We start from the raw sequence: 19,699 nt of genomic DNA, 5'->3' as shown, positions 1-19,699 counted from the left end.
CGCTTATGTCTAGTATATCACTGTCTTTCTTGTAGCTGTTGTAAGCATTAAGTAGAAATAATGGGGGTTTATGGCATATTTAAATAGAACTGGAGAAATGCTTGTTTATCATTTTAAAACTAATATATCTACTTCTCTGTTTCTGTGAGTGTAAATTAACAGTATATATTTAGCTGATGATTAATGATAAGAAACTGAAATTTACATGAAACCAAATGCAAAGCAAGTAAAATTCACAATTTATGACAGAAAATGAACAAATAATACTGAATTAAGTCAGCAGATTTTTTTTTTCTTTGTTCAGAATTTAAACCTGGTGTTGAATTTAAATTTAGGGTTGTTAACCTTTTGTGTAACTTTTTTGAAGGAGTTATATATTGAGGAAGCTAGATTTTTATAGAATGGTAATTGTTCCCATTTAAGCCTGCTGTTTTAGCTGCAGAAATGAGCTTTCAAAGGCCCAGGAGCCCCTTTGTCAGCCCTGACAAACAGGAGCAAAATCTAGGCTAAGTACAGTGCAGGCACATTTGCTGAGAGAGTTACACGGTTGCATGTAGAAATGAGGGTTAAAAAATGGTAAATCTGTGGGAATGTGTTGATTTCCTGTGTAACATTCAGAAAGTTGTATTTGTTCTTTAGATTGGCTTCTTCACATTACTCTCAAGAGGAAAAAATAAAAGGGGGAGGGGCTGTGTTGAGGAAAAGCCAACCAGAGCTTCCATATCGGTGGTTTCTTTTAAATACCTTAGTCACAGTATGAAAATGGTTTTAGAAGGCTATGCATAAATTACTGTGTATCTGACCCTATCATATCAAATAGAATCATAGAACCACACAATAGTTTGGGTTGGAAGGGACCTTAAAGATCATCTACTTCCAACCCCTCTGCTGTGGGCAGGGACACCTTCTACACTACCAGCTCGCTCAAAGCCCCGTCCAATGTGTCCTTAAACACTTCCAGGTATGGGGCAGCCCCCACCCCTCTAGGCAACCTGCTCCAGCACCCCACCACCCTCACAGTACAGAACTTCCTCCCCATATCCAATCTAAACCTACCCTCTTTCATTTTAAAGCCATTCTGCCCTTTCCTGTCACTACATGCCCTTGTAAAAAAAAACAAAACAAAACCCTTTTCAGCTTTCTTGTAGCCCCCTCTTTAGGTGTTAGAAGACTGTTATAAAGTCTCCCCTGAGCCTTTTCTTCTCCAGGCTGGATAACTTCAGCTCTCAGACTGTCTTTGTAGGAAAGGTGCTCCAGCCTTCTCACTGTTTTCATCATATGCACCAGTCTTCTGTTTGATGGAGATACAGTACCCCACATACCTTTCTGTTCCAGTGGAAGGAGGTTGCTTGATGAACTGTTCAGTGACATTCTGAAGCAAACAAAACAAAAGCCTTCTCCAGTATTTTACATTTTTATGTTTCTGGTATAGCTTTTTATTTAGACTAATTAAAAAATGAAAATAAAAGCATTGACATTACAACACTGAAACGTTTCAGCCTTGTTAATGCTGTTCAGTGATGTGGAAAACAATCACAAAGAGAGGAAAGCTTTTCTCTACAATATTTCCATTAAAATATGTTCCTCAGCAAGAACGTTTAGCACTGTACCTCAAACATTCTAACCTGTCAAAGCTAATTCCTATTACACAAAAGGCTTGATTAACTCTGGCAATTTCAGAAGGACATATTTGTTCTTGTCTTTGCAATCAGCTATTGAGTATGTCATGCCCAAAGTGCCACTTGATTTTACTCTGCTTACAACTGTCAGTTTGAAGCCAACTCCATTGCTCAGAGCAGTAGCTCTGAGTGAATTCAAATGGAAATGCCTTGATTACATTAACTGTGTATGTTTGCATACACACACGATAAGAAGCCAGGAAGTTCCTTGAATATTTCCTTACACTTACTGTTATTTTTTTCTGCACCCTGTTACTGTAAGTACTGTATGATTTTCTTATTACTACCGCAAAACAAAGCTTGTCTTCTTTTTTTATTTTATATGTTTTTAAATGCTCTCTCTTTTCCAGGTTAATGTGGAAGGTGTCCACTGTGACAGGTGCAAGTCTGGTACATTTGGTCTCTCTGCCAGAAACCCACTTGGCTGCAGCAAGTGCTATTGCTTTGGCCTGACTACACAGTGCAGTGAGGCAAGGGGGCTGATTCGCATGTGGGTGAGTAGGAAACTGCTGAGCCATGTAATGTGATAATTTTGTTTCCTGCTGGCATCTTTTAGTCAGGCACTGAGAGGTAGCTAGAAAATGGCCAAACATTTAAGCTATCATTTTCCTCTTTATACTTTGAGAAGTGGAGAGAGCAGTATGTTCCGTTAGACAATCAGGGTATAGGCTTTAAAGGTAAATAAGTAGATAAGAAAAACAGTGAAAGGACATCAAGCCAAAGTAAAGCTGTATAAAGCTCAGGAAAGGGCAAGCTAGTCATGTGGGGAAATTATGCTTTCCAGTGCATTGTAATATAGTCTCTGGTATATGATACACTTTACCCAGGTTTATGCAAGGGTCACAGGTGCTTATTGTCCAGCACAGATCTCACATGGCTCAAGTAGTCTGTTAATTTTCACTGTTATTGCTTTCTTGTTTAAGCTTTTGTAGTTTAGAGTTTTTCAATTGATTGGTTTAGTTTTGGTTTGGTTGGTTTTTTTTTCTTATTAAAAAAAAAAAAAGAAAAAGCTTATTGAAGCTCATTTAAGACAAAGAATGGGAAAGTATAATCCATCAGAGCAAACAGAGAGCTCTGTCTTTTTGTAGAAGAGGGCCTTCAGACCTATGCTGGACTGACAAATTAGGTAGAGTGGATCTCTCCATTTATCTGTAAAACAAGCACAAACCACATATCGAGACTGCTGCGTACCATTGCTGCTGTGCCATCTCCACAGTTACATTCTGGAGGAGCTATTTCTGATGGAAAATGGCTGTTTCAGTCCCCTCAAATGGTCAGTCATATCACTGCTAGAAAGCATGTCAAGCATAGAGGGAATGTCTTTGAATGCAAATCAGCCAAAGCCCCTGACTTGTCATGCACAAGCGTCAGCTGGATAAAGATATTTTAGGCTGAAATCAAGGTGCACCTCTTTCCCTTCCCAATGGGTGGAGTGATTTATCGTGATCTGACACAGTTTTTCTCATTATTTCAATTTTGCCCATCATATGCTGGTAGGCTGGAGATGAAAGGCTGTAAAAGACTGACAAGTCATAAAATTTAATCAAGTTCCATGACAGCAACAGTTCTGGAAAAATTTGGTTTGACCTGTGTGGCAGCACAAGGCAGAAACATAGTTTATACAGTTTACATGGTTCTGAAACATAATCAGAAACATCTTGATTATTTTGTGTCTCTGGATTAATATTTATGCTCATATCTAAACAAGTGTATGTCCATGTGTCATTTAGGTTTTGGTACTGTAATCTATTTCAGAACTGATTCAGAGTTGTAGACTGAGAGAGAGACAGGGTTCTGCCAGCTGTGGATGGCTATTTCAGATACTCTCAGGTGCATCAAATGGCATTAAACATGTTTAAACCAGCAAACTTTCTCCTATGTAAGGCAAAGCTCATCTGAAATTCAAATGTGTTGAGCGCTTTCTTGATGTCTAAAGTAGTAAACAGTAGAATACAGTTATGATAGGAGCTCTCACTTAGGGATGGCAATATTAAGAATGCTTCTTAATCAGCCCATATATGCTTCTATAAATGGAAATACCAAAATATTTAAAGTACAGTACAGGGCTTGGATGATTCCTCATTACTTGATCCCTATCTTGTGAACAGCCTGTTGATGGGATGACTGTTACAGTTATGACTCTGCATTTGTTTTCCTTGTTTTCCTCAGCCTTTGAGAGAAAGCAATTTTGATACCAGCCCTTTGCATTTGTTCACACACTTCTTGTGATATTTTCATCTGCACAGAATTACTAAGACTCTTATTACAGTTTTTGATCACAATAATGATTTCTATATGAGTTGATATTTCTGTAGACTCTTTCATCAAGTCTAAGGAAGTTACAAATATCAAAGTGGCATCCTTATATTTTTTATTAAATCTGAATTTAGAGTTAAGAGAAACTCTCTGTGTATTGTCTGGAGAACTCTTGGCTTGAATATTGAGTGAAAGTACCAAGGAGTTAGGCACTGTTTTCCAGAGCCCCAGTGATGTATAGTAAGTGTTGGTGAGAAGTATGCTTCTTCCTAAGGTACATTTCTCACACTCTGAAGAGAAGAAGCCTGAGACTGAAATAGTGCTATGAAAATTGCTTCAATAAAAATGATGGGATCGTTTGCTGATGAAACTATTTTAACCAGTGTTAGTGCATTCTTTGTTAAGATGAGGACAAGGTGCAAAGGGCGGGAGGGGAAGTCATCATTATCGCTATGTATAACTAAAGGGGAAAAAAGGACTTGATCTTTTTCTTGATTTTTTTGAATATACATAGGTGACCTTGAAGCCAGAGCAAATGATTCTGCCACTGGTGGATGAAAAGCTTCAGCGCAGCACTCATGCAGGGATTGCATTCCAGCCTCCTGAAATAGTAGCAAATATAGAAGAGGTGATGAGGGATCTGCGGTCAGAACCTGTTTACTGGAGACTTCCAGAGCAGTTTGAGGGACGAAAGGTAAACATTAAACTCCACTGAATAATTACATGGATTTTTTTTTATTTTGGGAGGATTTTTTTTATATCTTCTATTTGTATTTTACAACAATTTTTTCCCTTCCAATAAAAATGGCTTCACGCAGTGGAAGGTGCTTCAAAAGAAAAGTAATGCCACTCCATTATTTAAAATTATGTGCTCCATTATAATGGAAATTCATAAGTGTGTAACATAAACACTATTTTATAATAAATATTTACAGACTGTAACATGTAATATTTCTTCACAGATTGATCCTCTCATAAAAATATTATTTGAAAAATTAAGCTGCATTAATTTCATATAACTCTCATAGCTTTATCTTTCTCTCCATTTTAAATAAAAAAGTGCCGGATCTTTGTAAGTTACACAGGAGAAAATGATTGAAATAACCCTCCTTTTGGATATTTTTATTACCTCTGTGACAGTTTATTTTGCCCTTTTGCTATTTCTTGGTTTGGTTTGGGAAAGCTTAGATGTTTCTTTCTCTAAACATGAACCTTGTAGAGCACTAAGGCACATATAAAGAAACGGATAACATTTTGTTTTTAGTGTAGTACAATAACATTTTGCTGATGGGTATTTTTGAACACAGCCCTCGTCCCCGTAGAGTCCCAAAAGCATTTATTGCTATTTTCTACCACGTGCACATTCATCAGACTGCTCACAGGTGCAGAGTGTATCTAGCTCCTACGTATGCCCAGGAATTTATTTTTAGCTAACTGAAAATGAGTTTTCTTTTTGTGCCTTGTTAGCTGACCGCTTATGGAGGGAAACTAAAATACGCAATCTACTTCGAAGCACGAGAAGAGACTGGTTTTTCTACTTACTACCCACAAATCGTCATAAGAGGTGGGCCTCCTACCAATACGAGGATCATTGTCCGACATATGGCTGCCCCTCTGATTGGACAGTTGACAAGGCATGAGATAGAGATGACAGAGGTAATGTTTCTATCTGCTTTTTTCCCTAGAACTTAAGCACCTGCTTCTTTGTAATACTGTTGTTAATCTGGTTTTGTATTACTTTCTTTCAGCATGAATGGGGATATTATGGTGATGACCAAAGAGCCAGAAACACTCTGCCCTGGGAATATTATCATGATGACCCAGGTATCAACAGGACTGTGTCCCCTGCAGATTTCACCTGGAAATATTATGGAGATGAATCAAGACCGAGTAGACCTGTGTCCCGGGAAGACTTCCTGAATGTGTTGTATGATGTTCATTACATTCTTATTAAGGCTACTCATGGCAATATCATGAGGCAGAGCAGGTAACTATTTCATGCAGTGGTCTGAAATAATGCAGTAGTCACAGATAACCTGATAGAGCTCTCAGCTATTCTGAGCAGTATATTTATTCATAACATCAGCTATAAGCAGTTGCTGAGAAGAACAGGAATTGGCATTCAGCATAGCAAAAGATACAGGTGAGGGAAATTTTATTTACCAGAAAATTTAAATCATAATAGACAAATGAAGTCTTTATTTTCAGGATCCTAGAATAGAAAACACATATAAGAACATGTATGCTGTAACAAACCCAAAATATTTTTTGTATGAATGTCTACTCTATGAAAACATGCTGCTGTAATTAAATATAGATGTTAGCATATGAAGGAATTTTCTTTTGCAAGTGGGAAATGAGAAATGCTGGACAGTAGCATTGCAAAGAAGGAGATGGAGGTCCTGGTGGACAAGAAGTTGTCTATGAGCCAGCCATGTGCCCTTGTGGGCAAGAAGGCACACATGGACTGCATCAAGAAAAGCATTGCCAGCAAGTTGAGGGAGGTAATCCTCCCTCTTAGCCTTACCTGGAGTACTATGTGCAGTTCTGGACTGTCCAGTATAAGAGAGACATGGAGCTCCTTGAGCAAGTCCAGTGAAGGGCTACTAGAATCATTAAGGGTCTGGAGCATCTTTCTTATGAGAAAAGCTGAGGAGTCTGGGCCTATTCAGCATAGAGAAGAGAAGGCTCCAGGGGATCTGATCAATGTATAGGACTATCTGAAGGGAGGGTGTCAAAAGGATGGTGCCAGTCTCTTCTTGGTGGTGCCAGGTGATAACACAAGAGTCAACAGGCTCTTGGACACAGGAAGATTCACCTGAATATGAGGAAGAAGTTCTTCACTGTGGGGGTGACTAAGCACTGGAATAGGTTGCCCAGAGATACTGTCTCCTTCCCTGGAGATATTCAAGAGCCACCACTCAAAGACAGGTCTGTTGTTTACAACATATCACCAGGTGAACATGATTCAGTAATTATATTCTTGTTGAGAAATGCTAATATTCTAGCTGAACAGATACAGCCTACAAAGTTTAAAAAATTAATCTTTTACTTCCACCCAACTCTAGTAAAGCCAAAGCATCAAGTTCTGGATACTGGAATTCAAGAAAAAAGTATTAATGTTTAAAGGATAATAGTGATCGTTATCACAGATTGGAAAATATTACCTGTAAGACAAGATGTAGACAACCAGATTTATTTAGAAACTAGAAATTGTTCCTAAAATGTTGTCATAAAAAGAAAGAAAAAAATTAGTTCTCTGTTGCCCTGGTATAAGTCAAAAAAGAAAAGAGCTTAAACTGCAGCCGGAAAAATTCACATTAGACATGAGAAAAACATTCCTGGGTGTAAGAAAGTTCTGGAACAGATTACATAGACTGTTCCTAAAAGTTTTTAATGATGAATTTACAATATATTTTGAAAACAAAATTTATTAGCAAGAGCACAGTAGTAATTGGAGATAAACTCCACAGGTCTTCAGAGGTCCATTTAATGAGTCTGTCATAAAACTGATAGGCTAAATTGTTTCTAGATTACGAGACTACAGATAGGTCTGTAAGAACATGACCTTTTGAGCTGGAGGGTGAATAGCAGTGGCAAATATCATGCAACTTTGCAGCATCGTGTGGCAGAAATCATATTAATTGTTGCTGCTATTGTCTCTATTTAAAGTGTATTATTTACAGAAAAGTATTCATCCAGCTTGCAGTGGCTAGATGCTAAATACTAACAACAGATGCCATAAAGGTTGAACGTTGGTTTCATTTATTTTTGACATAGTCCATTTAGGGTATTGTATTATAAGTCCAGGGAATTCCCATGAAATGAGTTATGAAAGTAACTCCAACACGACATGGAAAATTTGAGAAGCATATCTGTATTTTGTGTGTGCTTCTCCCTTCTCTTCACTTTATGCACTACAGATCCTAGTCCAGCTGTGGAAGCAAAAATCAAATCCTATCTCAGGTTAGCATCATAAGCGAAGTTATAAAAACAAGCCTCCATTTTCATGATTTTGTTCTGAGGTGCACTGTGGCTGAACTACACCTGCATTGTAATACAACATTTTATCAAGGATACCTAGTAATGAAGCATATAGCAGAACAGAGGAAGACTTTTAAGTTTCATGGCAGGTTTGCAACGTGGCACTTCAAGAATCAGATTAGATTTTTACAGCATCGCATTTCAGAATGGACATTCTGTATGACAGCAGGACTTAGCAGAGTTCATCTGGTCTTTCTTGTAACTGTCAATTTGAAGTCATGACCTTGCATACAATATCATGTTTGATTTTGGAGGTGGTTATGTTACAGTAGATTTTTATGATCTCTCTAGCTACACAGGTAACATTCCTCACATGGCATCAAAGACTTTAAGTAGAAAATAAACATTATTATTCTTTTCAAGTTAGCACCTTGAATGATTTCAGAGGAAGTTTTGCTTAAGATCACAAAATAAATCCCCCAAAATGTTTTTAAAGGTTAGTGGGATATTAGCTTGCTTAAGAATTGAAGGCTTTTATTAAAAATATGTTGAGACCCTCTGAAAGACAATATTTATGCTCAACTTTAAACATAGGTTAGAGTTAAGTGACTTATAATAAAGCATTTGTTTAAATAGTGTGTTGTGCTTTCTGAATATGGGCTCTGTTCTAAACTAGTAAAGCTTCTCTTTCTATCTGTGCATAGCTGAAAAGTATAAAACAAAAGAAACTGTTGATGGGAGGAGGAAAATATTATATATGAAGTATTTTAAAATCTTTTAAAGTTTATAATAGTGCTTTATCTTCAATTGCAGATTTTAAAAGCTGCAGGTAAGTGATAAAATACAGGAAAAGCATTTTAAAATTAAGTCAAAGCAGCAGCAGCAGTTGGAAACACAAATAGCCTAGTTCTAGCGTTAGCACTGTTATTAGCTATGTACTTTAGCAGCAGTGATAATGTTGTTTCTGCTTCAAAGCTGCAGCATTACTAGTGATTTAGAGGTTTCTGCTCAGAATCCAAAGCCAAACATTTTTTTCCTATATTGTTCCATTTTGTTGCCCTCATTTTCACATTTGCTGCTCTAAATTGAAACATTTCTTTTATTAGATTTTGTTTTGCTTTTTAGGCAACTGGGCTGTGATAATAAATTAGTTTGAATTGGAAGTATGCTTTCAATTTGACTGTAAATTATTTCAATATCCCTGACACTGATCAGGTAGCAGTTGTTTGACTGCTGCCTATTAGACATTTTCCAGGAATCAACCAAGCCCGACCTTCCTTAAGTAACATTTTCACTCTAACAGCAGGTATCTTTGTAGTCCCAGAGTATATTATTATGTAAATACAGCTTTCTGACTGCAAATAGGTTTTTTGCACCATACAGACCATTGCCTCAGCCTTGAAGACGATGGGGAGGCAGATTTCATTTTGGTTTTCCATTAAGTGTACAGAGATTTCAATGTAAGTTTACATTGACAGATCTGAATGGTTTTGCTCTCTTCTTCTTCAGTCTTCTGTTTTGACCTGGCTTTGTTTGCTTGGGTTTTTTTTTTGTTCAATTTCTCTGGTCCACTAAACCCCTGTGTTCAGATAGCAAGAACAGGGTTTAAATTACTAGATGATTTGGGGATTTTGCATTGACAGAAAGTATCAAGAGGTATGGGTCTGCCTACGAAAGCTCACACACAAAAGTCTCATCTAGTTCAGCAGTGGATGTTTGCATTTCCTACAGTCATCCTGACATTGGTGCCAATATGCCAATGTGCAGAAAAGCCTCATTCAGCCACTCAGTTACCAAGGTTTGGGAGTAGATAGATGATAGACTGTGAGCATGGGGAGAAGATGAGCAGTTCTGTGAGCTCCTCTGCATTAGCACTATACACAGACACTTAATGAGTGGACCCCAGCAGCATTACGAACATTTATTCAGCTGGTTAGTCACATGTTCTCTTAGCTTGGCATTATACTTGAAGCTTTAAAATTTACACTATCCTGTCCTTCTTGTTTTTCAAAGACAGTAAAGGGTTCCAGATCATAGCATTCATTTCAGCAAACTAACACCCCCCCGAAATAAAAAGTAAGTTAAAATAACCACATTATTAGGATTAAGTATAATTCATTAGATATTATGTTGGGTGTCTTTGTCCATGATATAGTCAACCCTATTTGGCAGGTCAGCATGCATGCTATAAAGACAAGGAGTGGTTGGGAGGCAAGAGTATTAATATAAATGTAATCAAATAAATGTTTGGACAGTTAAAATGTCAGAAATTCTACCATAAAACATGTCCTTTTCTGATACTAGCAGATTCTTCTGTAGTTTACTCTAAATTGCTTATGTGTCTACATTATTTCTAAGGAAAAAAGTGAAGAAAAATAAAAAATAAAGCAAACCCACACCAAAAACCCACCCCCCAAAACATGTATCTGACTACAGATTTTAAAATTCCTGCTAAAAAGGCTCATGTCCAATGTCTTTGAAGTCTGCTCTAGAGCTTGTTAGGTTGCTTTAGTTGCCGAGGATAGATTTTGTCTTTTGAAATAGTTGCCTCATTAAAAGCTCATTAAGTGAACAATTTTACTACCATACCTCTGAGAGTCATAAATTGGACTGCATTAAATATGTGACTTCAATTTCTTAATGAGTCCCTCCAAGTGAAGAATCAGATATGAGCTTTTGTTAATAGTTTGGCTGAAAAGAAATTAAAAAAAAAAAAAAAGAGAATCAAACAGAAGAGAAACGTTAGTTATACTAGTGCCTAGAGACTGGAGGTAGAGGTAGCTTTCTTGTTCCTTAGGAGAGTTAAAAATAGTTCTGTTTGTCTGCTGTGGATCAAGAAGCCTACAAACAGCCAAGTAAGACTGGTTTTGTTTCCATGCCAGCTGACTGTGAACTAGCTGGGACTAAGCTAGTGCTTGGTTAATCTCATTTGAGTTGCTTGCTCTTTTTTTTCTTTTTTTCCCAGAATTTCTGAGATCTCAATGGAAGTTGCTGAAGGAGGTGCTGTATCTGGGATGACTCCTCAGGCTTACTTGATTGAGAAATGTGACTGCCCGTTGGGTTATTCCGGCTTATCTTGTGAGGTACAGTACTATCCTGACTTCTGGTCTTCGGGTATTTTCTTTGGTCCATTGATTAATAAATTGTGATAAGAGTATCAGTTCATTTAACTGGCAACGACTCTCCCTTAGTTTAATTACTATTACTCTTTCTCTCTCAGGTATCTCTCCCACAAGGAATTTAAGTGCCTTTTTTTTTTTTTTTGCTTTAAGCAAATATGCCACTGAAACCATGGCAATGCCTCAAATATTTAGAATACAATACACAAAAGTGAGCTTTACTGGGTCAGCATCTCCAAGGCTGAATTGGGTGGCTGATGCTGATTGATCAAGCCTTTTTGGACAGAGAAGGGCATAATACTATCGTAATACGGATTGTAGTTACAACAGATTGTGCTGCTTTTGTGTTATGGTGAGGCCATAATACACAACGTAGTTACAATATTATATCTTCCAAATGACTGAACAATGTGCATCAATTTATCATTACTGTAATTCATAAAAATCGGCAGAGAAAAATACAGGAAACCTCTATGTCAAATAAAAAAAAAAATAAAAATCTGTAAATTATTGATAGTTGCAAGTAAACTACAAATTAACATTTGTAATAGTGAATAATTAAAGATTACATGCTACTTGTTCCTAAAAATTTAAATATCTGTCAGTTGAGTGAAATTCACCAAACAAAGTATAAAAACAAATTTGAAAACAAAAGAGTGTTATTAAAATTGTAGCACCAAGCACTCTAAACAGAGCCATGCAGATTTTTAGAATTCTGTAGAGGCTTTACAGATTTTTAAGTTTGCTTTGTTTATCATTCAAATATAAATTTTTAATAGCTGTATGACTGATTGAAATTTTTCATTCTGAAAAAAGGCTAAGCAATATTTCAATTCTGATTTCTTAAATATTTGTGTTACAACAAATAACAACAAAATTTTAAAAAGTCATTTCAAAATCAGAACATGAAATAGTGCATCCTGAATATCTGGTCAAAAAAGCAGTTAATGGTTGAGAACCTGTAGATTCCCAGATCTTTCCTCTTGAATCTTCCAATAGCATGCCTTTGTGGACCACCACTAACCAGATGAAAGTTGTCTGTTTTGCTTTCATTTAACGTGTTTGACTGCCCAAAATAGTACTGCAAAAGTATTAAAAATGTAGATGAGAACCTTTCTTTAGCATGTCTGTGCTTCATGAAAGAAGTTTCATGGAAGATGTTTTCAAAGCTTTAGGAAATGTTTACTGTGCTTGCTCAAACTGTCATTTTTATGAATGCTTGTGTTTTATCCAAGTGGATCTATGAAAATACCTTGAAAAGGGCCACTGAGTTCTGGCAGATACTTTTCCATTTTACTCCACCACAATTATTGTTCTTCTAGTGCTGTTATAGGACTCACACAAGATCTTGCACAGCCCACACACAGAAGCCTGCCTGCTATCAAATTTCAGTACCCCTTATGTAAATGATGGAGCTGCTTGTTAAAAGGAGCAGAAATTATGGAACATGGTCTGAATAGTGTATTTTGCTTTGTTCTTAGAAGCAGTCAAATCACTATGTCTTAAAATAAAAGAAAATGGATCTGATACTGGTAGAAATTTTTGTCCTGAAAGTTGTCCTTCTTGCTGAAGCTTGACAAATTTTCTGGTGTTGGTCAACTAAGTGAGCTTGGTGCCCCTTGTACATGCATTATATTTATTTTTTTGCTTACATAAGTATTTTCATATTGAAGATTGAATGTTTCAAAATTACCTAGATTTTAAAGAGATTCAGCTGACTTGTATGCTTTTGTAAGATGTATCTTACAATAGGTACCAGGGAAACTGTTTTAAGATGTAATACGCTGTCTACAGAAGTTAATATTTTTGTCTTTCTGTGCTCTTGATGATGAGGTTGTCAGTCTTTATGTTTGAAAACCACCATGTTTTCACTTTTAAGCAGTACTAGCAATTCCAGATGCCTTTGCTGCAATCGCTAGATGGAGGTAGCATTGAGCAACACCTTGAATATTCTGCAGCTCCCTCAGATATTCTAAGTGTGATCTTGTAAAGAGTTCCCCCAACCTAGTGGTAGGAAAAAATCTGGAGTGAGTAAATGAAAGGGAAGATACTCTGTTATCTGTGAGAACTCTGCTTCCTTCATATGTTTTATAGGATTGCGTTATACAGTGTCGTGGTTTAAGCCCAGTCGGCAACGCAGCCACGCAGCCTGCTCTCTCACTCCCCCGCCTTTCCTCCCCCCCCACCCCTGGAGAGATGGGGAGGAGAATCAAAAGAATGTAACTCCCACAGGTTGAGATAAGAACATTCCAGTAACTAAGGTATAACACAAACCACTGGTGCTGCCACCAATAATAATAATGATAAGGGAAATAACAAGGGAGGAGAATGCAACCGCTCACCACCCACCAACCGATAATCAGCCTGGCCCCAGCAGCAATCTAGCCCTTCCAGGTAACTGCCCCCAGTTTATATAGTGGCCATGATGTGCTGTAGTATGGAATACCTCTTTGGCTAGTTTGGGTCAGGTGTCCTGACTGCTACCTCTTGGCTTCCCCTCCTCCCTGGCAGAGCATGAGACTGAGAAAGTCCTTGGTCAGAGTAAACATTACTGAGCAGCAACTAAAAACATCGGTGTTATCAGCACTGTTCCCAGGCTGAAGGTCAAAAACACAGCAGTGCACCAGCTACTGAGAAGGAGAAAAATGGCTGCTACTGCTGAACCCAGGACATACAGCAGATGAAGCAACACAAACAGTGAGTTCATAGGAAATCTGTGCAAGGAAGTGAATTAATTTTATTTGCACACTATTTCATGAAGAGCATACACCTGAACGTGAGAAATTTATGAGCTCCAGCATTTGCTCAGAAGTATAGATTTATTTTTTTTTTTTAGAATCACTATAAGAAATTGCATTTTTGAAGGAAAATATATAATCATGTAATTTGAACTCTATTTTAATTCACACCCACCAGGGGCTGGAATAAATGTCTCAGTTTCAACCTTCATACTTCATGCCTAATTGTGCGTTCTTCACATGCTCATAATTTAGTTTATTTTTAGTGTGCTCAGTGAAGGTTATGTGCATTCTATAAGTTTATTTAATTTTAGCAGGAGAAAAAAGCATCTGATACTCAGGCATTTTTTAAGCAAATGCTAACAGGATATATCTATTTCATGATTTATCCTGTAATTGCATTTTGAGGACTATGTGCACAGCAGTTTTTACTAGGAGTGACACTTAAATGCTTTTTTTTAATTCAGTAGCAGCCACAGAAAACAGCGACGAGAGTTTTACTAATGGCTACTTCTGAAAAACTTCCAAACTAGTAATGAAAAATGTAGTCTGCTTCATCTTTTGTCTGTGTTCTGTTTCATCTCAGAAATGCTTAGATCAAAATAGGTGAGAACAGTGACAATAGTATATCAGAAAAAAAAAAAAACAGTGAGAGATTAGATTTGCTTGAGGATGTACCACATATTCATACCCTGTCCTAAAGTCCCTCAGAACTTGTAAAGCTGTTCTTTGTACCATGTTTGGATAAGGATTTTTGTTAGGATGGGGGGTGGAGGGGGGAGATAGGAAACTGTAGTAATAAACAAGATTACTTTCATTTGAGATTATTTATCTAAATTGGAATTCTTCATAAACCATGAAAAAGCAGTTAGACTGTTTCTGTGCTTCAGGGATCTTAATGTAGTCTAAGTCAAAATAAAAGAGGAAAAGCAGAAGTGAGTTAGGTTATTTTCTTTGTGATTCTAAAGAAAATAATTGTGTTTATGTTTTTTCAGAAACTTAGACTCCTGGAGGTTTTGGCAATGATCATAAAACTGTCAGTGTATGAGTAGAATCTAGCATGTCAGCTAGGGCTTGACAGAAGAATCCTGCTTTTGATCATGAAAAGTTGCTTACTCCAGATTTTATTTTATTTTGCATCCATGTTATTACTGGGTGAAAAGCATACTATTCCCATTCTCTCCAAAAAGCAGAAGTTGTGGTCAACAGTAGGGTATGACCTCATCAGACAGCCTTCATAGGCTCCTAGCACCGCTAGGTGGTGGGACTTATACATGGGGTGAGTGACTCATCTGTGTCCACCTACCTGTGTGGTTGGAACTATCAAAATGGTCCTGTTTGTATTTGTATGCTGCCATAGCTATGTGGTTTCTGGGAGCTGTATAAACACTTTCATAGATTTCCATAAGCCTGAAGTACAGATCAAGTGCTTGATTTTGCATGCGTCGGCTTTGCTAGTGATATTTGGGTTGTTCTCAAAATTTTATTTGCAAGCTGGGGTAGAGGAGACTTAGTGATAGATAAACTTTATTGTCTCAAGATGTGAATTCTGTATTTTTATGTTATTTAAATTATATAGCTATAAATAATGCAACCTTGCAGCCATTTTCTTGATTATCAGTCAGCTTTTGCTTGTTATCCATCAGGCAGTAGCTAGGCAGATATTAGCTTGTCAAACCTGAAAAACTCACCAAAAGCAAAGGAAACAGAATCATTATGCTTGCTCTCTACAGTCCATGCAAAAAAATTATTCCTAAAACAGACCTTATTCTTAAGAAATGAAAGGAATGATGCTTGTGTGGTGTTCTGCATATGAATGAAAGGTCTCTCGAGCTGTAATCTGAAAAGCCTGGTGCCAGTGAGTGCTCCAGGGATTTTTCAGCACTATTTCCAATTAGGGCTGGCTCTTGTTATCTGTAAAGTACTGTATATTGTTTGTAACACAGCTGGAAGCCTGTCAGGCTCTTTTCACAACTTGTAAAAACTGGTGATTGGAAAGATGAGCTTGCAGTGCTCTCCATACTCAGTCCACTCTGTAATGATTGGTTTTCTTCTGCATCTTTTTTACTGCAGTCCTGCTCTCCAGGATTTTATAGGCTTCCATCTCCACCTGCGGGAAGGACAGCTGCTCAGTCCTTAGGTGCCTGTGTTGTGTGTCAGTGTCATGGGCACAGTACTATGTGTGACTCTGAAACATCAATTTGTCAGGTATTGTATTCCTGAACTTATGAACTAAGTTTAATTTACTGCAAAATTCATAAGTTGTGTAACTGCTGTAAAAAAGAAAAAAAAAGACAATATTTTAATCCAGTTTTGCTTAAATACTTGAATTGTCAAACTTCAAGAAGGGTCACAAAAGCAAACCATCTACCTTGAAAGATTTCCATTCTGACTTTTTAGCATTCAGATTATGCAGTCCTTTTTTTCCTGCGTAAAAATAAAGGCTAGATACCTGCAAACAAAAGAGGCAGTGTACCATGTATTGTGCAATAAACACAACACTGCCCTTATAGGTAATAATACACATGACCTGATACAGTAAGACTGAATTTTAATTGATTATTCCTCCTGCTTCAGCAGCTGGAACAAAGGAGGGAAAGAAGGGTGAATTGAATAAGAAATTCCGTAGGATACATCTGGCTAGTTCCAGGCCTCCATTCTTTCTTCTTGTAAACCCATATATAACTCAGCAGGCATTTGATAGATGCTTAAAGGGAGCAAACCCACTGTGAATCATATGAGGGAGAGAGGAATTATGAATCGAAGTAAGTTTGAATCCCTGTGGCTGGGAACAAAATGTCTGCTTTCTTGTAATTAGCAAATATAACTTTAATCCTGTCTCCTTCCTCTGCAGAATTGTCAGCACAATACTGCTGGTCACCACTGTGAGATATGTGCACTGGGATTTTACGGCATTGTCCAAGGCTCTCCGGGTGACTGCAAGCCTTGTGCTTGCCCTCTACCCATTTCTAGTAACAAGTAAGCAAAGTCATGACAGAAAATTACCTTTCCAGCATGCAGACTTTGTTTTGGGCTTACTGTATTCTTTTTTCAGATGGCTACAGAAGTGCACCATGGAAACCACACTAAAAAGCTTCATATCTATTTTTGCTAATTGATCTTCCTTTAAAAGTTGGAAATTGCTCCCTTGCTAGTTTGTGACGAATAAATTAATAAGTGCTAGAAAATGCAATACTCAACAGATAATGAATGTGTGTTATAAAGGTATTCTCACAAATAAAGCTAGGGCAGAACTCAAGTACAATATAGCCACCGGGGAGCTGTAAAAAGTCTTGTGCTCATACATTATGTTGGTATGAATGTGTTACAGTGCCTTTCTTGCTCCACTGTGGAATTTATTGATTCCTTATTTAATGTTACATGAGTTTAAGGCAATTTGTGAAAGAATAATTTAAAAGCAATACAGTTATTGCAGTGTAAATTTTATTGGTTGCTTTATGCTGATGAGCCTTGCCACAACGTCTCTGCATGTTCCCAACAGATAGCACTTTAGCACTTGAGATTTGTTTGTTGTTTTACTGAGAAGCTCTTAATGATATTTGGCATCATACTGTAGTATGCTCTGAAAAGGTTTGCATTTCATGATTGTTCTCTGGAAAGGCTGGAAGTGTTCCTTAAAAACATTTTTCTATGCTTTGTCTGACCTTTAAGATGTTTTAGTGAGTATTTCAGCCAGTTTTGTTTTTTTTTTTTTTGTTTTGTTTTTATTTGTTTGTTTGATTGAGTGATTGTTTTTCTTTCTTCATTGTATAATTCCGGTGTGGTGTGCAGTTTATTTTGAAGAAGAGAATCCCTTTCTCAAACATAAGTAGCTAAATGCATCATGATCTTTCATCCATGGGAAGTGTTTTTTTAGGAAGCCTTCCAAACCTCAGAAATACTACACTGAGAACAACCTAAGCAATTATAAAAGGGGCTTGAAGAAATACACTTTATCTCAGAAAGCTATAATGTAGTCTTAACCAAAAGTTTTTCTGAGTTTTACCCTTTTCTATGAATGTTTTCTGTGATTACTTAATCAGGTGTTCTACCTACTAGTATTAACAAAGGACATGCAAGTTGCAAAGAGGAAGATTGACCAAGCTTATCAGTTTTGCACATCAAACAGATACACTGGAAAAACTTTCTGTTACTAACTGGCAGTAGGAAGTGCTGAAAATATAATTTGATCCTATTGGGGGAAGGGGGGGGGGTGTTAGAAGGGGAGGAGACTTAAAAACATTTGGCTGCCTGAAAACACAGGTGTCAGATCAGAAAACAATCAGGACTCTTCACCTGGATGGTTGTGGCACCCTGCTACAAGAACGTAGATGAACTGTAGAGAATGTAGAACTGTAGATAAATGTAGAGAGCTACAAGAATAAGAATGTAGTTCTGCACACCGTGCTCCAGAAATCACTTCAGTACCTTATCTAAAAGCTAATGTAAAACACAGGAAGTAGGTGGCACTGAAGTGCTCCACAGTTGAGAAAGGGGTGGACTCCAGGTAGCACATGTGTCCTTGGACTGCACTTAAAATGCTCAGCTGCCTGAGGAAGGGAAGCAGACAAAGGGCCAATGCCTCATGGGGCCACAAGGCTTGCATGCCTGCAGATGCTGTCAGAGCCGTTTGTGTCATGCTCACATAAAAGTGATCATGAGGATTTTTTTGTTCAAAACTATTTATAGGAGATAAGTGAATAATGCCTAGTCTGAAATTAGTAAATACACTTTATCCTAAAATAGTTATTCAGTTTCTTTCTGCTGTCAAGAGAGGAGTCAGATCTGAGCCAGAAACAGAACTGCTTGAGTTTTACAGAGCTTATCTCAGATGTCTCTAGATGTCATGGGCAGGATTTCTACTTCTGTTAGCTCTAGCCATCAATACCTGTGTTGTAGATGCAGGGACAGACAACTATAGATGTTAAAACTGAAGGAAACCACCATTGGAGAGAGGACAGGGCAGAAGATATTTCAATATGTGTCAAATTATGCCTGTCTGTGCATCTCCGTTTTCCACTGCTGATAGAGGATGCTTGAATTTAGCACTTAGACTACATGCCTAACTTTTAAATGGATAGGCCTAGGTGGAATAGATCCATTCCATAAAGCTAAGGAATTAGGTGGAAAACAAACGTATTACGCCTTGGATTTGTGTGTTGTGCAGCTTAGTGAAAGCTCTTACAGATACTACTAAGGAAAAAAGATTTAACTACTTGCAGCTGTTTTATGGTAGTCAAGTAAACATAATCTGCATAAAATGCAGATAGGTAATTAGATATCTCATTAGCTTATTATGTCGTGACTTGACGTGCTGATATTTGTGAACGGTGTGGTGCAATTTTATAGAATTATGGAATGGTTTAGGTTAGAAAGGACCTTAAGATCATCTAGTTCCAACCCCCCTGCCATGGGCAGGGATGCTTCACACTAGACCATGTCGCCCGAGGCCCTGTCCAGCCTGGCCTTGAACACTGCCAGGGATGGAGCATTCACAACTTCCTTGGGTAACCCATTCCAGTGCCTCACCACCCTCACAGAAAAGAATTTCTTCCTTATATCTAACCTGAACTTCCCATGTTTAAGTTTGAACTCATTCCCCTTTGTTCTATCACTACAGTCCCTCATTAAAAGTCCCTCTCCACAGGCTAGGAGTTGTTATTTTTATTTATTAAATTTTACAAAACTCCACTAAGGTTTTAGATACTGTCTTTAACTCCTGCACAGTCAGCTTCAAACACAATGAGTTTAAAAAAAAAAATAAATAAAAAGAAGTTGTTCCTAGGGGTGCGGATCTATTTTTACAGAGTTGAAAACATGTTGGATAATGAGTTCATGAGTAAAAGATCAATTTGTTTACATTTTTTTTCCAAAGGTGTAATTTTATATGCTTATTCAAGCACTTGATTTAATGCTTTATAAG

The 19,699-nt window shown here is 37.5% G+C and overlaps 1 protein-coding gene across 6 annotated transcripts in view; it reads left to right on the top strand.

The window, feature by feature from the left end:
- Nucleotides 1-19,699, top strand: part of LAMA2 (laminin subunit alpha 2) — a 368,512-nt gene that overhangs the window by 247,231 nt on the left and 101,582 nt on the right. For all 6 annotated transcript variants that reach the window (XM_061474973.1, XM_061474970.1, XM_061474968.1 and 3 more), the window contains 7 exons: nucleotides 2,030-2,173; nucleotides 4,450-4,629; nucleotides 5,403-5,591; nucleotides 5,684-5,922; nucleotides 10,885-11,002; nucleotides 15,850-15,984; nucleotides 16,631-16,755. In XM_061474973.1, the coding sequence (XP_061330957.1) occupies nucleotides 2,030-2,173; nucleotides 4,450-4,629; nucleotides 5,403-5,591; nucleotides 5,684-5,922; nucleotides 10,885-11,002; nucleotides 15,850-15,984; nucleotides 16,631-16,755 (1,130 nt within the window). The remainder of the gene's footprint in view (nucleotides 1-2,029; nucleotides 2,174-4,449; nucleotides 4,630-5,402; nucleotides 5,592-5,683; nucleotides 5,923-10,884; nucleotides 11,003-15,849; nucleotides 15,985-16,630; nucleotides 16,756-19,699) is intronic.

Source organism: Pezoporus flaviventris, unplaced genomic scaffold (assembly GCF_033815535.1).
Source record: "Pezoporus flaviventris isolate CSIRO_AGI_PZ_B2104156 unplaced genomic scaffold, CSIRO_AGI_Pfla_v1 ptg000081l, whole genome shotgun sequence".
Taxonomy (NCBI): Eukaryota; Metazoa; Chordata; class Aves; order Psittaciformes; family Psittacidae; genus Pezoporus; species Pezoporus flaviventris.
Note: the sequence above shows the minus strand (reverse complement) of the source record. Positions and strands in the feature narration are given on the sequence as shown.